Consider the following 18,036-nt stretch of genomic DNA (forward strand, 5'->3'; position numbering starts at 1 on the left):
ACTCCGGGAAGCTGCACAAAGCACACTCGCGTCTGATCCTCTCTCTCTCTCTCTCTCTCACGCACACACATCACAAAGTAGAAAAGCGCAAGCTTTGGACTTTGAATCTCCTCGCTCAATTCTCCTCTTTCTTTATCTTTGCTGTTGCCGCTCTTCATTGCTTTCTTTGTTCTCACTCATTCCCTCAATTCTCGCCATCATTCTTGGACCCAATTGCAGAAAAAGTATCCGCCCCACCTTCTCCCTCCTCCCCACAAAAAGAGAAGCTCTCTCTCTCTCTCTCTCTAAAAACCCAACAATGGCTCCGAATTTTCGTGACTGAATTCAGCTTCTGATGGCGATCTGTTTGAACGAAACCCAATCTGCTCGAGCTCGCGTGCCCCTGTGATCTCGTGCTGATTCCATTACTGGGTTCTTGCTCTCCTCGCTCTCTTGTATGCTTTCCGTCGGTTAGTCTCTGTTTCTTGGATCGTAGTACATCAGCACTTTTGTGATTCAGAGGATCAGCTGGTGTGTCGATTTTTTTCGTTACCCTTTAGTTCAATTGCGATGTGTTGATGCAGATGTTGATCAAGTTCGTCTTTTTCTGAAGCTTCGTTGCTGCTTCGCTTGTCATTGCCGACACAGTTGACTGGCTTGACTTCAGCAGTTGATTCTTTGTAATCCCTCCATTGGGTATGCAGATATTGTCTACTCTGTACTGTTTCTTCTTAGCTTGAGCTCCATTTGCATGTCAGTTTCTCTCGGAAGTAAGGACTTACTCGAGGCCGAGTGATCGTCCGACTTTCGCTTATTCACTCTCATCCTGAGAAATTGAAGCAGAAAGATGGGTTTACTTGCATAGCGTCAGGGATGATTTGTCGATCTTTCTTTTCTTGATTTTGACTTTACTTGATCTGCAAAAGAGACCCTCTCGTAATTTTCAGGAAGTAAGTTAGACAATTTGCTTCACCGTTTTCAATATATGGTTCTTGGTCTCAATATTCAATGGCTTCTTTTCAACCATTCCATTTCCTTTTTTGTGCTCAGATGTTCTCGAAAAATTCCATTCAAAGGTCATTTACGAGCTTCCTCGGGTCCAATTTAAGTGCCAAGAAACTCGAATGAGCGTGACCACTTGAGTGCAGTGAGGGACAGAATCTGCTAGCCGTGACAAAGAACGGAGAATCACCAGAATGGAGGAAAGAAAACTGAATTTCAACAGTCCGCTCTTGTCTGCGAGGCGATATTCAATGCCTGCATCTTCAAGCTCAGACAAAGGGAGGAAAATTCAGAATTCCTTATCCAATCGATGGAACAGGCTCCCCTCGAGTGATTCGGACTCGAACATGGATCAAGTAACTGAACCAGTTGCTGTGCCTTTTACATGGGAACATATTCCTGGCAAAGCTAAGGACAATCATGAGAAATCGGAGGTCCTGCTTTTGGAAGGACCTAGTGTTTCTTCGAGGCTTCCTCCACGGAGGTCTCGGGAATTTGCAGTTGCAAGACACTTGGAGGGACCAAGCTCAAATAATATCGCTGCTAAGTTAGATAGCTTCAAACAGGAAATAACAGATGAAAAAGAAGGTGATTTCGAGGAGGATGATGATGAGGATGCTTATTCTGATGCAGTTGAAACATTGTCTCCCACGGAGTCACTCTCATTTTCTGTCAATTACAGCGTTAGTGGTTTGAGTGGAGCAGACGGGCCAGTTGTGAAGCCTTCAGGAACCTTCTTAGTAGATTCACAGACTAAAGACTTCATGATGAGTCGCTTCTTGCCCGCAGCGAGGGCAATGGCCTTGGAGCCTCCTCAGTATTCTTCCAGAAAGCAGCCTGCTACAACTGAGCAAACAAGAGATGTTAAGAAGCTCATTGTTAGTGAAAGTCGACCTCCTCCGAAGCAATACAGTAAGGAAATTGTACAGTACTACAAGCAAGACGCATGGGAGGAGGAAAGTGTAGATGATGACGAAGATAAAGGCAAACAGAACAGTGACTACGGGAGTATATCAGCCAAAGGTTGCGGGTTACTTCCTCGCCTATGCCTCTTAAATCCAATTCCAGGAATGAAATCGCGGGCGTCAAGTCCCATGTCTTTCATGTCCCGAATGAAAGGAGTGAGCAAGGATGGTTATGCACGATCGCAAAGCCAGCCTATCTCAAAGGTATTACATTATTCTGCTTTATGCTCTTGTAAATCATAGTTTTGCAGACATCACTAGTACGAGTTTTGTTAATTATCTCGCAGCAAAGTTGTTCCTTATACCTTGAACTATGGGGATACTGCATTTGGTAACCTAAACAATAAAAGGTGGGACATCACCATCCCGTGGTTTCAAATGGCCACAAAACTCCCAATCACAGCCATAATTTTATTTTTATGCTTGAAAGGACAACCACTATATTTGGGTATAAAAGCAAATTTCCTTTTCTTAACAATAAAGAACATTAGTCCTTTGCTCAGAGTGCTTTGGATGTCAAATTTGCAGAAAGCTGGTCCTGAGCACAAGTTGGACCATGGTAATCCCACTCCTAAGTTACCAGGCGTCGAGAATAGGATGCTCAGCAACTCCAGTCGGTTTAATTTCTCTGGTGAGCTGAGGGCGAGAGGTGGATTATCTCCTTTCAGGCGTTCTAGAAATGATGGTGTTGCACCACAACAAAATGGACCAGCTCTGCCTCCTCCTGAAGGATTTGGATTTCTCGGCCTATTGAAAGAAGCCAATAACATCGACCCAAGCAAGTTGAATTTGCTTCTAAAGAAAGTCGACAGTATGCAAAAAGTTTCAACAAAGTATACGGCAAATCAAAGCAATGGTTTGGTCAGCCCTGCTGCGGAGAAAACATTATATGTAGATGCTGTAAATATTGAGGCAAAATCATGTTACAAGTCGAGTTCCTATAATTTGGAAGTGCTCTTGGACTGTGCTGCAGTAGATGTGGAAAGCCATTCCAACACAAGAAAAACAGAGGAGCACCCTTCTGAAGAATCTTCTTTTCAAGATATAGAATGCTTGGATTTTCACAAGTCAGGAACTACCTCGGGACAAGATATTTCTGTGCCGATAGATGCTAATTCCTCTTCTTGTTTCGCTACTCTAACAGCCCAAGAGGAGACCATGTGCATATCGGCTCATGGAGATTCAAACATCAACACCACTCCCATGGTGGAAAAGGTTGATATGGAGGAGATGGATGTCACTTCACTTCCCTTGCCTTTACTGAAATCTCCTTCCGAGTCTTGGCTATGGCGTACCCTGCCCTCAACTCCGTCGCGACATCCATTGTCACATTTGACCACAACCACTTATTCCAAGAACCAGGATGCGAAAGTGTCCACCACCGATACCAAGTGGGAAACCATTGTAAAAACTTCAAATCTTCACCATGATCATGTCCGGTATTCTCAGGTAACATCAGTATATGAAATTATACTGCTTCCACATCATTGTGAGCTCACCAAGTGATTAGAGAATTGATTACCTGATGAATTCCACTGCAGGAACTAATTTCCCATGTTTTGGAGCAACCCAAGTTCTAGACGTGCAAAATCTCCATACTAGGATTGAAGAAGTTGCCTGCTTTGAAATCTGCGGTGTGTAAATACGGTCTAAATGGCACGTACTTATTTGGGGTAAAATTCTTTTGGGACTGTTATTTTGTTCTGCTACATTCGATGTTCCATGTGCTCATTTTTAGTCCGAGCTACACGATTATTGTTGATAAGAGAGAGAGGCTATGGAGCTGAGCTTGGAGAAACAGCAGCTGATGAAATTCTGAGCAAAACCGAAGTGCCTCAGCCACTCTTTCTTTTACTTTTTTTTTTTTGGTTAAATTTTATATAGAGGTTAACTAGATATATTCCAATTGCGAGCCCTCTTTGGAGTGGCGATGATAGTGCTGTCCACGATACTTGAGGAATCCTTTAATTTGATGATTGGAATTTGTTGGTGTTTGTTCCATTTCATATTTAGAAAAAGTTGTGCTTTACGCATAGAGCTGGTTGTCCCTGCAACTATAATGTTCTCTGTATTGTAACTTAGTCTGGAGTTTATTGTTGAAAGATGGTAAGTGTTGTGCACGAAAGCATGTTTATTCATCTTTGATTGATTATCCACGGCCAACGAGTAGATGCATTCCAGAAGAAAAAGAATACCAAGGAGTGTGCAGAGCTTCTGAGATACTTGAAGTTTGAAACATATAGCAGCTCTGTTAGGAAATATGCAATCCATCTTCCAATTTTTATTGGTTTGTTTTGCTAAATACTGGTAGAGCGCCTCCGATATACTCTCTCAAACTAGATATGAACTCCAGACAGGTACAATCAAACGGAGCCAATGTGCGGTGTTTGGTTTAGCCTTGGCCAAGGATCATAGTTCCTGATAAATGTCGGTTGAGACCCCTACCCGTGTTATTTTTTGGGTCTGCATTGTTAGTTTAGTCCAGGTATTGGTCTCTTTTGGTAGGACCTTGTCGACTCCCACATATAGACTGAATTTATAGATGATGCGGTGTATGAAATCTGCGCAATATTGTATTTTTTTCGTGAGTTGTTTCTTGATACACGGTCTAGTAGAAGGGGATCCAGACAATGAAGATACTTTACATAGACTCGAGATCTATGCATAATGGGTCGAATCGGTTACAGTAAATCTTTTGCACATGGTTTGTTTGATCTCGTATAGATCTTCTATGATAGACCAGTTTCTATTTGTCAAGGGAGATGGACGTATGTCCACAGGCAAAAGCTCTGTTTTGCTTATAATGCAAGTGCAATTGGCCAGACAAGATATTGAACTCAACTTTCATATCTTTTCTGCTATTACATTGCAATGGAAGGAGCTAGGGCAAGATTACGCAGGCTGGCTGAAGAAACGGTGATAGAATGTTAGTCGTTTCGTTATGAAGTTAGGCCACCTTAGGTTCTCCACAGTCAATTGACCAGAACGAAAAACTAATTAGTGCCATTTTAACACTCGCGTCTGCACAGTCGAACAGAAAAACGGGGCTTTCTGGCATGTTATTCTCACTTGCATACACGGGTGTAAGCAAGGTTTTAGAACAATACATAGATCACATTATTATACACTAGCGGAAAACGCGGTGCAAATACAAGCTCGATGGTGCAAGAAACAGAGGAAAACTCTCAAATTTAATTGATGGCAAATCCAAAGGCTCTCTTACAAGAACATGTACAATTGCAAAACTCTCAAGGAAGAACTAGGTTAAGACACAAGATTGAAGGAAGTACAGGGATGAAATCCAAAGTGCTTTCTGATTTGCGCAGCCTACTCTTGCTCAAGTTGGAGGATTATGATACAAGTCATTGTTTGGCTTCATGATGTATAAGTTGCTTTTAGCTAGCAATAATTGGGATTGCTTTATCTTGATTAGCTTGTGATATAGCTGTGTGTTTCCTGGAGTGATTCCCCGGGTAAGTCTCAGGAGATTTGAGTATGTAATGGGATAGTTTTGGCACCCATGAAGTTTTCCGATAGAAGGATTTACTTAACTTGCAGATAGTTTTGATCTGTCGTTCTCACGGTTCTGACTTAATATATAAGTTCAATCTCTCGATTTTAAGTACAAATAATTTCATATTTAGGTCATTTATTCATGTCTTGTTTTGCTCTTTCTTTTCATATATTTGATATTACTAACTTGAAAAAAGGACTTCCTTATCTAAAAAATTTGAAAACCGAAAATAAGAAATGCAATGGCCACAAGTCAAACCGGCTTTGTTTGACTGGATCAGCCCTTATGTTGCTTGTGGACAATGAAACTTCCTCGCCATATATATTCACCTTATTACTGCGAACCACAACTAAAACTTTCTCTCTCTCTCATGGATCTTTTGGCAAAGCCACTCGAGGGAAGCTTGAAGAGATACTGGAGGAGGAGGAAGTACAGGCAGCTCGACCGTGACCGCAGCCGACACCTGCAGGTTGCGAGGCTCGGCTGCAACACCAGCAGTCCACGGAGGTCTTGGAAGATCAAGATCATCCCGAAGCTGCGGATGAGGACCATCTATTCCTTTTAAACTCCAGATATATAAGTGGATTACCATTTAACCATCACCTAGGAATAGAATTCCCAGAAATAATTGTTAACATCCTAGAAAGAAGGATCTAAAATTCAATAGTAATGTCCTAGACAGAAATAATTGTTACTCCATGGGATGTTTAGAGTTTCCTGAAAAGTGGTGCCAAGAATTTGATGCGCCTGTGGCTAGGTTTTGGCGGGGACAGAGGAATGGTGGAAGAAAGATCCATTGGAAGAACTGGGAGTCCCTTGTAGCAGCCAAGAGTCCAAGACCGCAGGTGGGCTTGGTTTTGGGGACATAATGACTTCGCCCTTGTAGCAAAACTGGTTTGTAGAATTTATCGCAATCCCAATAAGCTGCGGGTTCGCATTCTGAACGAACAATGAGCATAGTAACACTTCTGCTCTAGAAAGCAATGTCTAGCCAGAAGTTGATTTCTTCTATTTCTACTAAAGCAAAAGTCGATTTTTTAACTTCTATAGAGAAGTAAATTATTTTTACTCTTGGAGCGGTTGCAAAACTACTTCTAGAGCAAAAAAAAAAATTTACTTTTGTATAAACAAACGAATATTTGCTCTAGAAGTTGCGATACCAAACGAATTAAGCACTTATGGAGTAGAAATTCTACTCCGGAAGTGTTGTCATGCGCACCCTTACTTTCCTAGGAGTGATTTCCCGAGGCCAGAAGAGGAAGAGGATCTTCATGGGCAAGTATATGTAAAGAGAAGGTTTTGAAGGATGGTGCTCTCTGGGAGATTGGTGATGGCAAGCAAGCTTATGTTTTGAATAGCAGATGGAAACCCATCTACCTGGGACCATAACTGCATTCTATAGATATCAATCCTGAACTTGATAGGTTATGGACCTCATTGATCCTGATGTAGGATGCTAGGAATTATCTGCAATACAGGATTGTCTGACTGATGAGGAAACCTTGCACGCACTTTCAATTTTCGAGAGAAAGGATTCATGCAAAGTTCATCGGCAAGATCCGCTGCTTCAACAGCTTTCACATCTTCAACAAACTCTTGATAGGGTCTCGCCTTCCTTCCGATGATCCTCGAATAATCTTTTCCGACGGCGACCGTTTGCCTTCAATTTGTACTTCACTAATCGTACCCTTCTATACACCAATATATTCTTAAATTAGTGAAAAAGAGCAATCCAGATTGAAGTGGAAAATTCCTCTAATTCTCTACTTGCATGTAATGGTGATTTTTGGGGTCTTCTATGTTAATGACGTCCACTGTATCTATCACAACCTCCCCAGTTATGATGAAACTGATAGCCTTCATGCCGCTATCAGACAGCTTGTTGCTGTCAAAACGGCCTGCACCTTCATATCTTCATCAGCAAGATGGCTGTCCCCCAAGACATCATTATTAGGGCCAAGCATAATTGACGAATCGAACTAGGAATCGCCTGGACCGGACCGAACCGGCTGGTTTGGTCTGGTTCCCAGTTCCACTAAAATTGGAACCAGTCATGGTTAGTGGTCCGGTGAATATGTCGTTAACGAAATAGATTTAACAACAAAAAAATGTGACCAATCCAATGAACAGGACTAGACCAGTCGCCAGTCCGATTCCATGGTGGGATCGGACCGGACCGGGAACCGATTACCCCTAATCATTATGAATTATTAATGTGTCTCAATGATTCTCCCGCTCTAGCACCAATTAAGCTACACTTACAAAGATATACTTTTAGTTAGCTTAATATTTCCACAACTTTCAAATAATAAATTTTTTTTAATGTTTTTATGTTGTGTAAATTAGGGTAAAATATTTATTCAAGAAATAAGAATACTTTCCATTTTATTTGACCCTTTTTCAGAATTAAAATTAACACAAGATGATAAATTACAAATAATCTAATACTGATTGGTCTAATATGTGCCATCACTATCCTCTATATGAAGACAAACAAAAATCTACCAACAACTGGACAATCCATAGAGGTTCAATATCATGTAACTGTAGAGACTAAACATATTAAGCACTTAAATAGCTCTCACCCTTAAATATTCACCTTAAGTAGATAAGATCCAATTTAAGTACTCAATCATATTTTTTCACTCTGGTTATAAGTTGTGCTCTTCTCCTGGCAATTCTTCATATCACTTCTAAATTTTGAAGAGCTCTTTGGACAAAAGGAATCAAGAAAGACACAGCTTTGTGCAAATCTCCTGGTGGCTGCTGTATTTAGTCTGCTCATAGGGATCTTCAATTCCCTGGCTTAGCCTCAGCTGTAAATCAATCAACCATTCCTTGCCCCTTGACACGCTCTGCTGGTTTAGCTGAAATAAGAGTAGATGATACAGTTTGACGAAGATTCACTAAAACAAATGACAACATTAAAAGAGCTAGTTAACTAATAATAGCATCACGATGTACTAAGAATCTGTCAAGGGGATAGCACCTTGATCTGAAATGGAGGCTCTGACTTCGGCTCGAGTGTGTTGGACTTGAGTATTGGATCAAGCATGTCGGAGTTGTAAGCCCCCGCATGAAATCCACACGGCTTTCTCCGGATGCCTTGTGCATTAAAATGAGAGTGATGATGCGGTTGCGAATAGCTGTTAGCCCAAATGCTGCTTGAAATCTTTTCATTCCTCCATTGATTTGTAATTGCTCTTTCCGGAGGCCACCTCTTTTCCTTGAGAAGCCAAGCAGGTCTAGTCGGGCCGAATTTCGTGTACTTATCAATTGCATAGACCTGTTTCATACCCGTCAACTTTCTCCAGCGGTGAAATAGAGCTTCTGCTTTATGGGCATGATCGTCGAAAGCCAATGGTAACCGCCTAGAGAGAGAGAGAGAGAGAGAGAGAGATTAGATGTTGCTCCTCAAATCAAGAATGTTTTAATTCATTGGAAGACTGATCAATTTAACCTTCAAATGGGAAAGAAAATTCTCAAACTTTTGGCTCTTAGAAGAGAGAAAGAGTCACAGGAACAACATACATAGTGGCAATGAGGAACTGTACTATGGTCCTTACTGATCAGAGAGAGTTATTGTCGAGTCTAATCATTGAGATTCTTTTTAACAAAATTGGCACTGAGATCATGTACCCATGTTCAGAGTGAGACCGCGAATAATGCGTTTTGTTATGCTGCAGTAGTAGTAGGCTTTCAATACAGATACCTTACCTTGAGAAGTCTGAATCCGAATAATTGCGGTCACCACAATAGTTTCTGGCTAGAACAATTCTTCCATTCTCCATCCTGAAGTGATGGCGAGAACCAGTCATTTGATGAATCTTTCTAGTGATATTGTGGTCTCTTAGTCGCATCGATCCATAACCACGCATTACTGCAAAAAGAGAACTGTTAAATCATGGGGGTTTTAGTAGAAGATCTTGGGAACATTATGCATTTTAGAACGATGAAGTTCAACTTTCAACAGCTGCAGTTCTAATCCAACTGTACAGCACTATGATGTTATTACATAGTGTGATATTTCACCTTGCCCGGCCTCATCAAGCTTCTTGCTTCGATACATCTGCATCCAGATTGCATGTGCAAAATGACAAAATGTTATGTAAGTACATAGTTATAAGGTTTGAATGGAGGAAAGTTGATCATCATAGAGTAAGCTATAGACCTGCAAGTGACTCTTGACATGGTTAATGCTGAGTCCCTTCACATTCATTTGCTGAAGAACCGACTTCGGAGTGGCTCCTGTCCAACAAAAATCAGGTATGTCCAAGCAGAAATTGATGAGGAAACAATATCTCCATTTTTCTTGCAAGATGGAAAAGAAAACAGAAAATTTCAATTAGAGGTTAAGTGGGCAGGAGTTCACTTTCTTGTCCTCCAAGCCTTTCCACAGCTCGGACAAAGGAGTAATGTAGCTCGGGTGTCCATCGTAGCCGAGGCATCTTCGATCTCACATATTGCCTCACTGCTTTCGTAGTCTCAGCACGCTCAGTACTCCCATTTCCAGGATCATTTTGAGCATCTCTATTGCCATCGTTGTCATCTTCATCAGAAGTGAGGTCATCCTCCTTGGCAAGGCCATCGTGCTCGTCAAAGGTTGCTTCTTCGTTCAAGTCGAAGCACGAGAGTTTCTGGGAAGAGATAGCTGGTGATGATCTTTCACCTCTTCCCTTGCTCTTGTCTTGGTGATCCTCTGTGCTCTTTAGCCCTCTCATGGTTTCTCCCATACTCTTGAGCGCAACAAAAACCGCTTCTTCTTTATAAGTTTCTGCAGTTGCAAGGAATGGAAAGAAGAAGGAATTGGTTGAGCAGAATTTGGCATCGACACAGTATGTGTTATTTATTGGAACCTCATTGACACGTTTTTTTGCCAAGTCTTTTGGGTAGTCATGGAAGTAAAAAAAAAAAAAAAAACACAAACAAACACAGTTGAAACAAATATTGTAAAAGCAAGTGCATGACCTGATATTAATTTTTTTTCCAAGAAACTGTGCCTATAACAGACATACTCAGAGGTGTTTAGTTTCCAGCATAGTGAAACTTTTTCAGTCTTTTGATTTTGGAAATGTGGGAGAACATTTATTTAGGTTGATGGCTAACTGTTCGAAATCACTGCTCTTTAAACCTCATGTTTTGAATCACATACCGGTGAATTATTTTTGCCTAAAGTTCATCAGCCACCCACATCAATGGAAGTAGTTTGGAATCCATTACTTTTAGGTGACAGAATGCCGTACTCATATACTCCAACTAAACAATTTCACTCATAATTCCGGGTAAGTACCTCAGAATGGCCGTCGAAAACTTGTTTCCAGACACGTGAAGGGACGATATTAATGGTTGAACTGAACAGAGCTCAAGTTATAAAAGATTGACAATGGTGGGTGGCTGTGGAATGCATGAAATCAGAAACCTACAATAGTTAAAGTCATTTCCATCCGAAAGTAACACTGCAGCATTTTATAAGGGGAAAATTTCAATTAAGGGCCACAAAGTACCCTCATTTTCTCAAATAAGAGCTTAAAATGGTCTTTGTTTCAAATAAGAGCCTGAAGTAAATTATGTCACCATAGGAATATATCTCATAGGGAACCAAAACCCTAATTCTAGTTCAGAAGATCTTTAGCAATCACATGCATCTCATTAACATGTCAACCGTGACTATTTTTCCCTTTTTCTGGGAGTGACGGTTGGGTTTCTTGTAGCTCAACACTACCAAACTCTGACAGAAACTGCAAAGGTCATTCAACACTGCAAGAGTATGCTTTTTCATGTGATCAAGAAATGTATTGGGGTTGCTAGAAGTTCAAAGCTAGCTTGTGTGAGCCTAGGAAAACCTTGTTATGAGAGAGAGAGAGAGAGAGAGAGAGAGAGAGAGAGAGAGTGCTGAAATAGATGAAGAGAATCAACTAAAGTGATGATCAGGAGCTACATCTTGAGAAATTGGAAATTCTGCTTTGGCAAGCAAAGCACACCAAATATGAGTGATAAGGGAGGACAAACCACTTATGTTTGCGGTGTCGCCCTGCGCCCCTTGCCGCAGATTCCTTCGTGTATTCCCTTCTTCTGATCCTTCCTTCTTCGAAGATCTACTAACATCCTAGATGCCACATTTATATTTGGTAGGCGTAATATGAAGAAGCAGCTGATTTGTGCTTGAATATCAGAGCAATGGACAACAACAAAGGACGAGAGTGAGAGAGAGAGAGAGGGAGGGAGGGGGGCAGAGAGAGCAAATATGGTATTGGGGTTCTTATTCTTTCCATTACTTAAGCAGTTGCAATTGAAGTCATTTCCCTAGTAAGATATTCCAACTTGTTCCAAAACCCTTTTCTCCTCATGGCATGAAGAGATCAATGATGAATGAACCTTCCATTGTGCTTTTTTTTATAATGCAATGAAACCTTCCACAATAGATGCTCACAGACGCAACTATCGTCATTTGGCCTTCATATGACCAAATTTATCCCTTGTCTTTTCACTCCTTCCTGTTGAATTTTCCCACTTTGCGTAAATCTTGATCAAGTCTAACGGACCGGATCAATCGTGAATCGATCGGACAATTATGAAACGAGAAATTCAAAAGTCGACTGAGCTATCCTCGCAATTGATATTGACTTGGTCTAGCATAACTGTCGCAAAAGACCAAGAGGCCCTCTCTTGTGATTATCTTAATAGTTTGACCTGCAAGAAGATGCCATCGTTGTCAATGTGACAATCCAAATTTTGTTTTTCTTCAATTTACTTGAGATTTTCAACTGGATGTCAGAATGTGGGGGCCGTTGTCTTCATCAACCCATCCATGTCATCCTACCAAAGCCCTCGATTTTCTTCCCGCCAGTCATGGAACTATATTTCCCTGTCCTTACTCTCGTATTTTCGGTGGTTCACATCAAGGTACGACCAAACATAGTCCACGAGACATGTGTTGAGACTTTGAATTCTAGACCCAGTTTGAAAAGTATTGACAACTAAGAACATAGAAAAGTGGAAAAAACTAGATGGCGGTCCATTTTGATGGACTTTGTGTTGCATCATTCAGACAACCAGAATAGAACCTTTCTCCTCAATTGTCATTGGCCATGATAAGATTAGATTACATTTTTTTTTCCAAATTGACATAATTATATCATGCTTGATTGAGTTATGCGGGGTTGAGCCTTGCTAATTGAAAAAATAAAAAATATTTAAAATTGAATTGACATAATTATAACATGTTTATGACTTTTTTTTGATAATTTTTCCAATTAATTAGCAAAGACTTGTGGGAATCGTTGGACATCTTGCGCAAAACCTATGACATCTCATAATGTTCTTTCCCTAAGAAGGCAAATCTGAAATCCCCTTTCGGTTTACTTTTAGAGTAAGAATTTTCATACATTCCTTCATTTTCTTTTGGAGAATTGGATGCCAACAGTAGGTTACTACTATATTTTGAATATATCCACACTGTAAATTAATTGTTTTGCTCGTTTTGATTTGGTCGTGTCATAGTTCTTGGTTAATATTTTTTACCTGCATTATTTGTTATACGGACGTTCGTGTCTTTATAAGAATTTGCTAATATTACATGAAAAGGAGCACGAGATGTTTAGTAGTTACAATAAAATTTTGAAGTAAACTATACTTTGAGCTTATTACAGCTATTAAACTCTCCCGTGCTAAACCTAGGGTCAATCAAGGGCCTACCGGGAGGAGAGCCTCCCGCAACGGCAGCGACGGAAGTGGGTGGGAGCCTCGGCAACAGTGGAGTAAGGTGGCGCTACGGGCAAAGAAGAAGAAGAAGAAACGGAGAACAGACGGCCTAAGAAACCGAGTATGCCATTTTGGTCGAGCTTGGGGAACTTCGGTGGAGGGAGAATCTTGGCAAAGAGCAATCTCAAGAAGATGTACATTTAACCAAAACTGATGCAATCTTACCCTAAATAAACATGCCACCAACCGAGTAAGTCCTCCTCCATGGCTTAACGACCGCCCACCTGCCGGGACGGTCCGTCGACGGCCTCTCTCCCAATCAAGGAGAACCCCGGTTGAAAAGTAAGCTCATCCCACCCTTACTCTAGCTACTGAGTTATTTCTTCCCCAACATTTACAGTTTTAAGCATCGAAGGGCTAGTACGAGTCACTAACGCCGACGCGTTAACTTGTTATCCGTGGGGGTAGAAGTCAATCTCTTGATTGGAATGGGGGACACACGAACCGAAGAACCATTGTAGAGCATGAGATGCGAATGCAATTATAGGACCTCAGGTTTTTCCAAGACTTTTACTAAAAAGAGCTTGGACTATACTTTGTCTTAATCATTCATCACATGCGAGAGGTCTTCCTCTTTTAAGTTACTTTAATGTAAAGAAGAGCAACAAACAAAGCTCACGATTGGCGAGGTTTGACCAAAAGACGTGTCCGGAGAGAGAATCTAAATACATTACATATTGAATTCCATCACTGTGGTAAATTGCGCTATGCCAATATTACTTGTATAAGTAAGAAACATGGACTCAATCGGCTCGTAGAACGTGTAAGGTGTTTCCTCAGCTTTCGTGCAATCGGATCACATTTTAAAGAAATTAAAGACTATTGCGTGAAATAAGCAATCGAACAGCAAATAGACGGAACAAGAAATAAATCGAACACTAGATGTACATGGTTCGGTCGCAGAGACCTACGTCTATGAAGCGAGCAAGAATGAATTCCACTATAGATCAAACGATACATGGATATTACAAACCACGCTCGAATAACTCAAACACTCTCAATGTTTCCCGGTCCAATTATATCCAATAACGCACACAGTATTTAGTCCCAATTCCTCACAAAATAATCTCTCAATCGCGCAAAGAAATTACACAAATCTTATCACAAGATTTAATCAGCTTCAACACTTCAATTCTTGATGTAATTCCACAAACAAAACCAATAAAGATAAGCCCTCTCAAGCTCTTGACGACGAGACAGCGCTTCAATAAATCACATCAACAATGGCACAAAGACCTTAGCAATCAAGCACCCAGCACCTATGGACATCACCCACGGACCACCCACGGCACTCGAGGAAGGAACGACGCTTCTTTTAGTTAAAGGAGAAAACCACAATCCAAGCGGCAGGAGATATTTATGCATGAGAAATCCTTATTGACCACATCAACTCCAAAAGTCTACTTTGGACTTTTCAATGCAGCCGAACAGCTCTAACACACAATAGGATTGCTAGATTCCGAAAATTTGCTCTCATATTTCTTCTCCTTTTATACTTATCTTCTCTTTGCCGATTTCAATAACTCAAGGATAAAGTTTCGAGGATTTTAATATAGAATTTCATGCAATACAAAGTAATAATATCCAATTTGGAATATTCAAATTTTCACTTCGAGCTCAAACTCGAGAAATGTTTTTAAATATCTCCACCTTGACTCGACGTTGGAGTCATATCATAATTGCTTCGCTGATAATCCGAACGTCTCTGATAATCCGGACTTCTCTGCTACTACTCTCCCAGCAGCCCCAATGGGCTCAACCGTCACAGAATTCATCCAAGTCTAAGCCGCGCTTGAATTTCGTCATAACCGTAGACCTCATCAGAACATCAACTCCACATGTATCTTTAATCGCTCCATAAGAACTTTCCGACGAAAGTTCCTTAATCACAGATAAAGCAAAACCACTATTACATCCATATCCGTCAAGAGACCAAATACGTACCTTATCAATATTAGCAGTAACAGCATCCATTGTCTCTACAGGCTCTACCTCGCTACAAGCTCCATTTGTGCCGATTACCACGCTAGTACCTGCTACCTCGGGAGTTTCTAGTTGTGACTCCACCTCAAGCTGAATATCGTCTAGATCCGTATTAATACTGCCGCAAACATTTATAACCGGAAGTACCGGAGACTTGTCAAAGATAACTTATCTGCTGCAAACAGGTGAATTTATATTCGAGTACCACAACTAATACCCACACTCACCTCATGCATAGCCATAGAATATGCACCTTGCGCTCGCATCAAGCTTACCATCACTTACTCGATAATAACACAGGCAACCAAACATTTTACAAATAGAATAATCAGCAACGTTACTTGATCACACTTCTTCGAGAGTCCAATATTTGAATGGAGATCTGTTCACCAAGTAGCTCGCCATATTAAGCGCATCCGCTAGAATTCTTCTAACCATATCAGCACTAGAGATTATTTTATGGGCTATCTCTAGTAATGCTCTGGTCATCAATTCTGCAAATTGTTGTGGTTTACTGGCACTAGTGTAGTGTTTCACTATGCCCTTTTTCATGCAGAATTTATTTAACAGCTTCGAGCAGAACGTCATGCTATTGTCGGTTCACACATGCTTAATCGACTTACCGGTCTCCGTCTCGATCAATGCTCTCGACCATGCGCTCCTAACAACGGCATCAAACTTGTGTATCGGCACAAACACTCAAGTCTTCCTCGAGCAATCGTTATACTCTCGAACATATACCGATGTTTCCGGAACGAAACCCGTCAATGTCTCATCTTGAAGTTCATACGGGCCATAATGCTTATTTCCTTTCATGATCACCAAAGCACCTTGAACAACCTTCAGAACTCCACATTGTGAAAAAAACCTGCATCCAACTGAATTTAGGGCACTCGAGGAAATTGAATTCTTTTTCAATTCTAGAACATGTCTTACTCTAGTCAATGTCCTTACAATTCCATAATGCATTCTGATTTTAACATCACCAACACTCATAACATCGCATTTAGCGTTGTTCCCCAACCGCACTTTATTACTATCCGTGCACCGATAAGTAGCAAACCGGTTCCTATGTGGTGTGGCATGAAAAGAACAACCAGTATCCATAATCCATCAATCAAATGACGAATTCTCGGTGACAGACAAGACATTATCGAAACTATCAAAATTATCAACTACAGCTACAACATCATCCACAAATTCAACTCTAATTTCCTTACCTTTCTCGTTTTTCAGCTAAAGGCAATTCCTTTTAAGATGCACCATCTTGCCACAGTTCTAACAGAAAGCACCACCAGTCCTAGATTGACTGCGTTTATTCCAATTCATACTATTTCTGCTAACATGAGTACCGATTCTTCCTCTATTTTCACCTATTAAAGCGGTAGATACTGATTCGTTAGATTCTCTTCTACCAATGTCATCATTCAGAATTAAATCTCGAATCTCATCAAACGTCAAACTTGTTGACCCGGAGGAATTATTAACAACGATAACTGTAGTATTCCAACTATCGTGCAATGATGATAATATAATCAAAGCACATACCTCATCTTGAAAGTCAATATCCGTTGAGCTCAATTGATTAGCGATCACATTAAATTTATTGATATGATTAGCAATCGACACACCTTCGCTCATCTTCAAATTAAACAGACATCACATCAAGAAGACCTTATTGATCGCACTGGGCTTCTCGTACATATTCGACAGGGCTTTCATCAAATCAGCGGTGGTCTTCTTTTTGATGATGTTAAACGCGGCGTTACGAGCCAAAGTCAGCCAAATAACATCTATCGCTCGTCTATCCAGCAATTCTCAATCGGCTTGTTTCATCGTCTCTGGTTTCTTCTCGGACAAGGGTAAATGCAACTTCATCTGATATAAATAGTCCTTAATTTGCATCTTCCATAAACCAAAGTCCTTCCCCTCAAATCTGTCGATTTTCTCTTTAATTTCTTCTATCACCATTAATTCACTTCAACTCAAGTAAGCCTAGCTCTGATACCAATTATTGCGCGAAACAAGCGATCAAACAATAAGTAGACAGGACAAGAAATAAATCGGACACCGGATATACGTGGTTCGATTGTAAAGACCTACGTCCACGGAGAAAACAAGAATGAATTCCACTATAAATCAAATGATACATGGAGATTACAAACCACGCTCGAGTAACTCAAACACTCTGAGTGTTTTTCAGCCCTAATTCCTCACGAAATAGTCTCTCAATCTTGCAAAGAAATTACACAAATCTTGCTACAAGATTTAATCGGATTCAACACTTGAATTCATGATGTAATTCCACGCACAAAACCAACAAAGATAAATCCTCACAAGCACCGGACAACGAGACGACGATTCAATAAATTACGTCAACAACAGCACGAAGACTTTAGCTATCAAGCACCCAGTACCTATGGAGATCACGCATAGACTACCCACGGCACTCTAAGAAGGAATGACGCTTCTTCCAAGTAAAGGTGAAAACCACAATCCAATTGGCGGGAGATATTTTTATGCAAGAGAAATCCGTGTTGATCACGTAAACTCCAAAAGTCCACTTTGGACTTTCCAATGCGGCCGAACAGCTCTAACGCACAATAGAATTGTTAGATTCTGAAATTTTGTTCTCATATTTCTTCTCCTTTTACACTTATCTTCTCTTTGATGATTTTAATAACTCAAGGATAAAGTTCTGAGGATTTCAAAATAGAATTTCATCCAATACAAATTAATAATATCCAATTTGGAATATTCAAATTTTTACTTCAGGCTCAAACTCGAAACATATTTTTAACAAAAACCTTAATCAATTCAGAGAGAGAGAGA

General features: G+C 40.5%; 2 protein-coding genes across 6 annotated transcripts; one reads left to right on the plus strand and one right to left on the minus strand.

The window, feature by feature from the left end:
* Positions 1-3,934, plus strand: LOC115753760. 5 transcript variants are annotated; one of them, XM_030692544.2, is made up of 5 exons: positions 1-510; positions 593-675; positions 1,030-2,150; positions 2,475-3,395; positions 3,488-3,934. In XM_030692544.2, exons 3-5 carry the CDS (start codon positions 1,176-1,178, stop codon positions 3,524-3,526), a joined length of 1,935 nt encoding a protein of 644 aa, XP_030548404.1. In that variant the 5' UTR covers positions 1-510; positions 593-675; positions 1,030-1,175; the 3' UTR covers positions 3,527-3,934. The 5 variants fall into 5 exon arrangements, with proteins under 5 accessions (XP_030548404.1, XP_030548402.1, XP_030548403.1 ...); XM_030692542.2 differs by having other exon boundaries at positions 1-449; positions 564-675; XM_030692543.2 differs by having other exon boundaries at positions 1-449.
* A 4,086-nt stretch (positions 3,935-8,020) lies between these two features.
* On the minus strand, positions 8,021-10,501 carry LOC115753761. Its single transcript, XM_030692549.2, has 7 exons — positions 10,429-10,501; positions 9,833-10,234; positions 9,632-9,708; positions 9,493-9,529; positions 9,178-9,340; positions 8,450-8,831; positions 8,021-8,327 (listed from the first exon to the last, which is right to left on the minus strand). Exons 2-7 carry the CDS (start codon positions 10,191-10,193, stop codon positions 8,187-8,189), a joined length of 1,161 nt encoding a protein of 386 aa, XP_030548409.1. The 5' UTR covers positions 10,194-10,234; positions 10,429-10,501; the 3' UTR covers positions 8,021-8,186.
* Positions 10,502-18,036: the final 7,535 nt, after the last annotated feature.

The sequence above is a fragment of the Rhodamnia argentea genome, chromosome 3 (genome assembly GCF_020921035.1).
Source record: "Rhodamnia argentea isolate NSW1041297 chromosome 3, ASM2092103v1, whole genome shotgun sequence".
Taxonomy (NCBI): Eukaryota; Viridiplantae; Streptophyta; class Magnoliopsida; order Myrtales; family Myrtaceae; genus Rhodamnia; species Rhodamnia argentea.

What these genes read in the sequence shown, in the direction of transcription:
- LOC115753760 (XM_030692544.2), top strand. Translation starts at nt 1,176, where the DNA reads ATGGAGGAAAGAAAACTGAATTTCAACAGTCCGCTCTTGTCTGCGAGG. An exon ending in AAAGCCAGCCTATCTCAAAG is followed by an intron (nt 2,151 to 2,474) that starts GTATTACATTAT and finishes TCAAATTTGCAG; the next exon opens with AAAGCTGGTCCTGAGCACAA. An exon ending in ATCATGTCCGGTATTCTCAG is followed by an intron (nt 3,396 to 3,487) that starts GTAACATCAGTA and finishes ATTCCACTGCAG; the next exon opens with GAACTAATTTCCCATGTTTT.
- LOC115753761 (XM_030692549.2), bottom strand. Translation starts at nt 10,193, where the DNA reads ATGGGAGAAACCATGAGAGGGCTAAAGAGCACAGAGGATCACCAAGAC. An exon ending in AAGGCTTGGAGGACAAGAAA is followed by an intron (nt 9,709 to 9,832) that starts GTGAACTCCTGC and finishes TTTGTTGGACAG; the next exon opens with GAGCCACTCCGAAGTCGGTT. An exon ending in GCTTGATGAGGCCGGGCAAG is followed by an intron (nt 9,341 to 9,492) that starts GTGAAATATCAC and finishes CTCTTTTTGCAG; the next exon opens with TAATGCGTGGTTATGGATCG.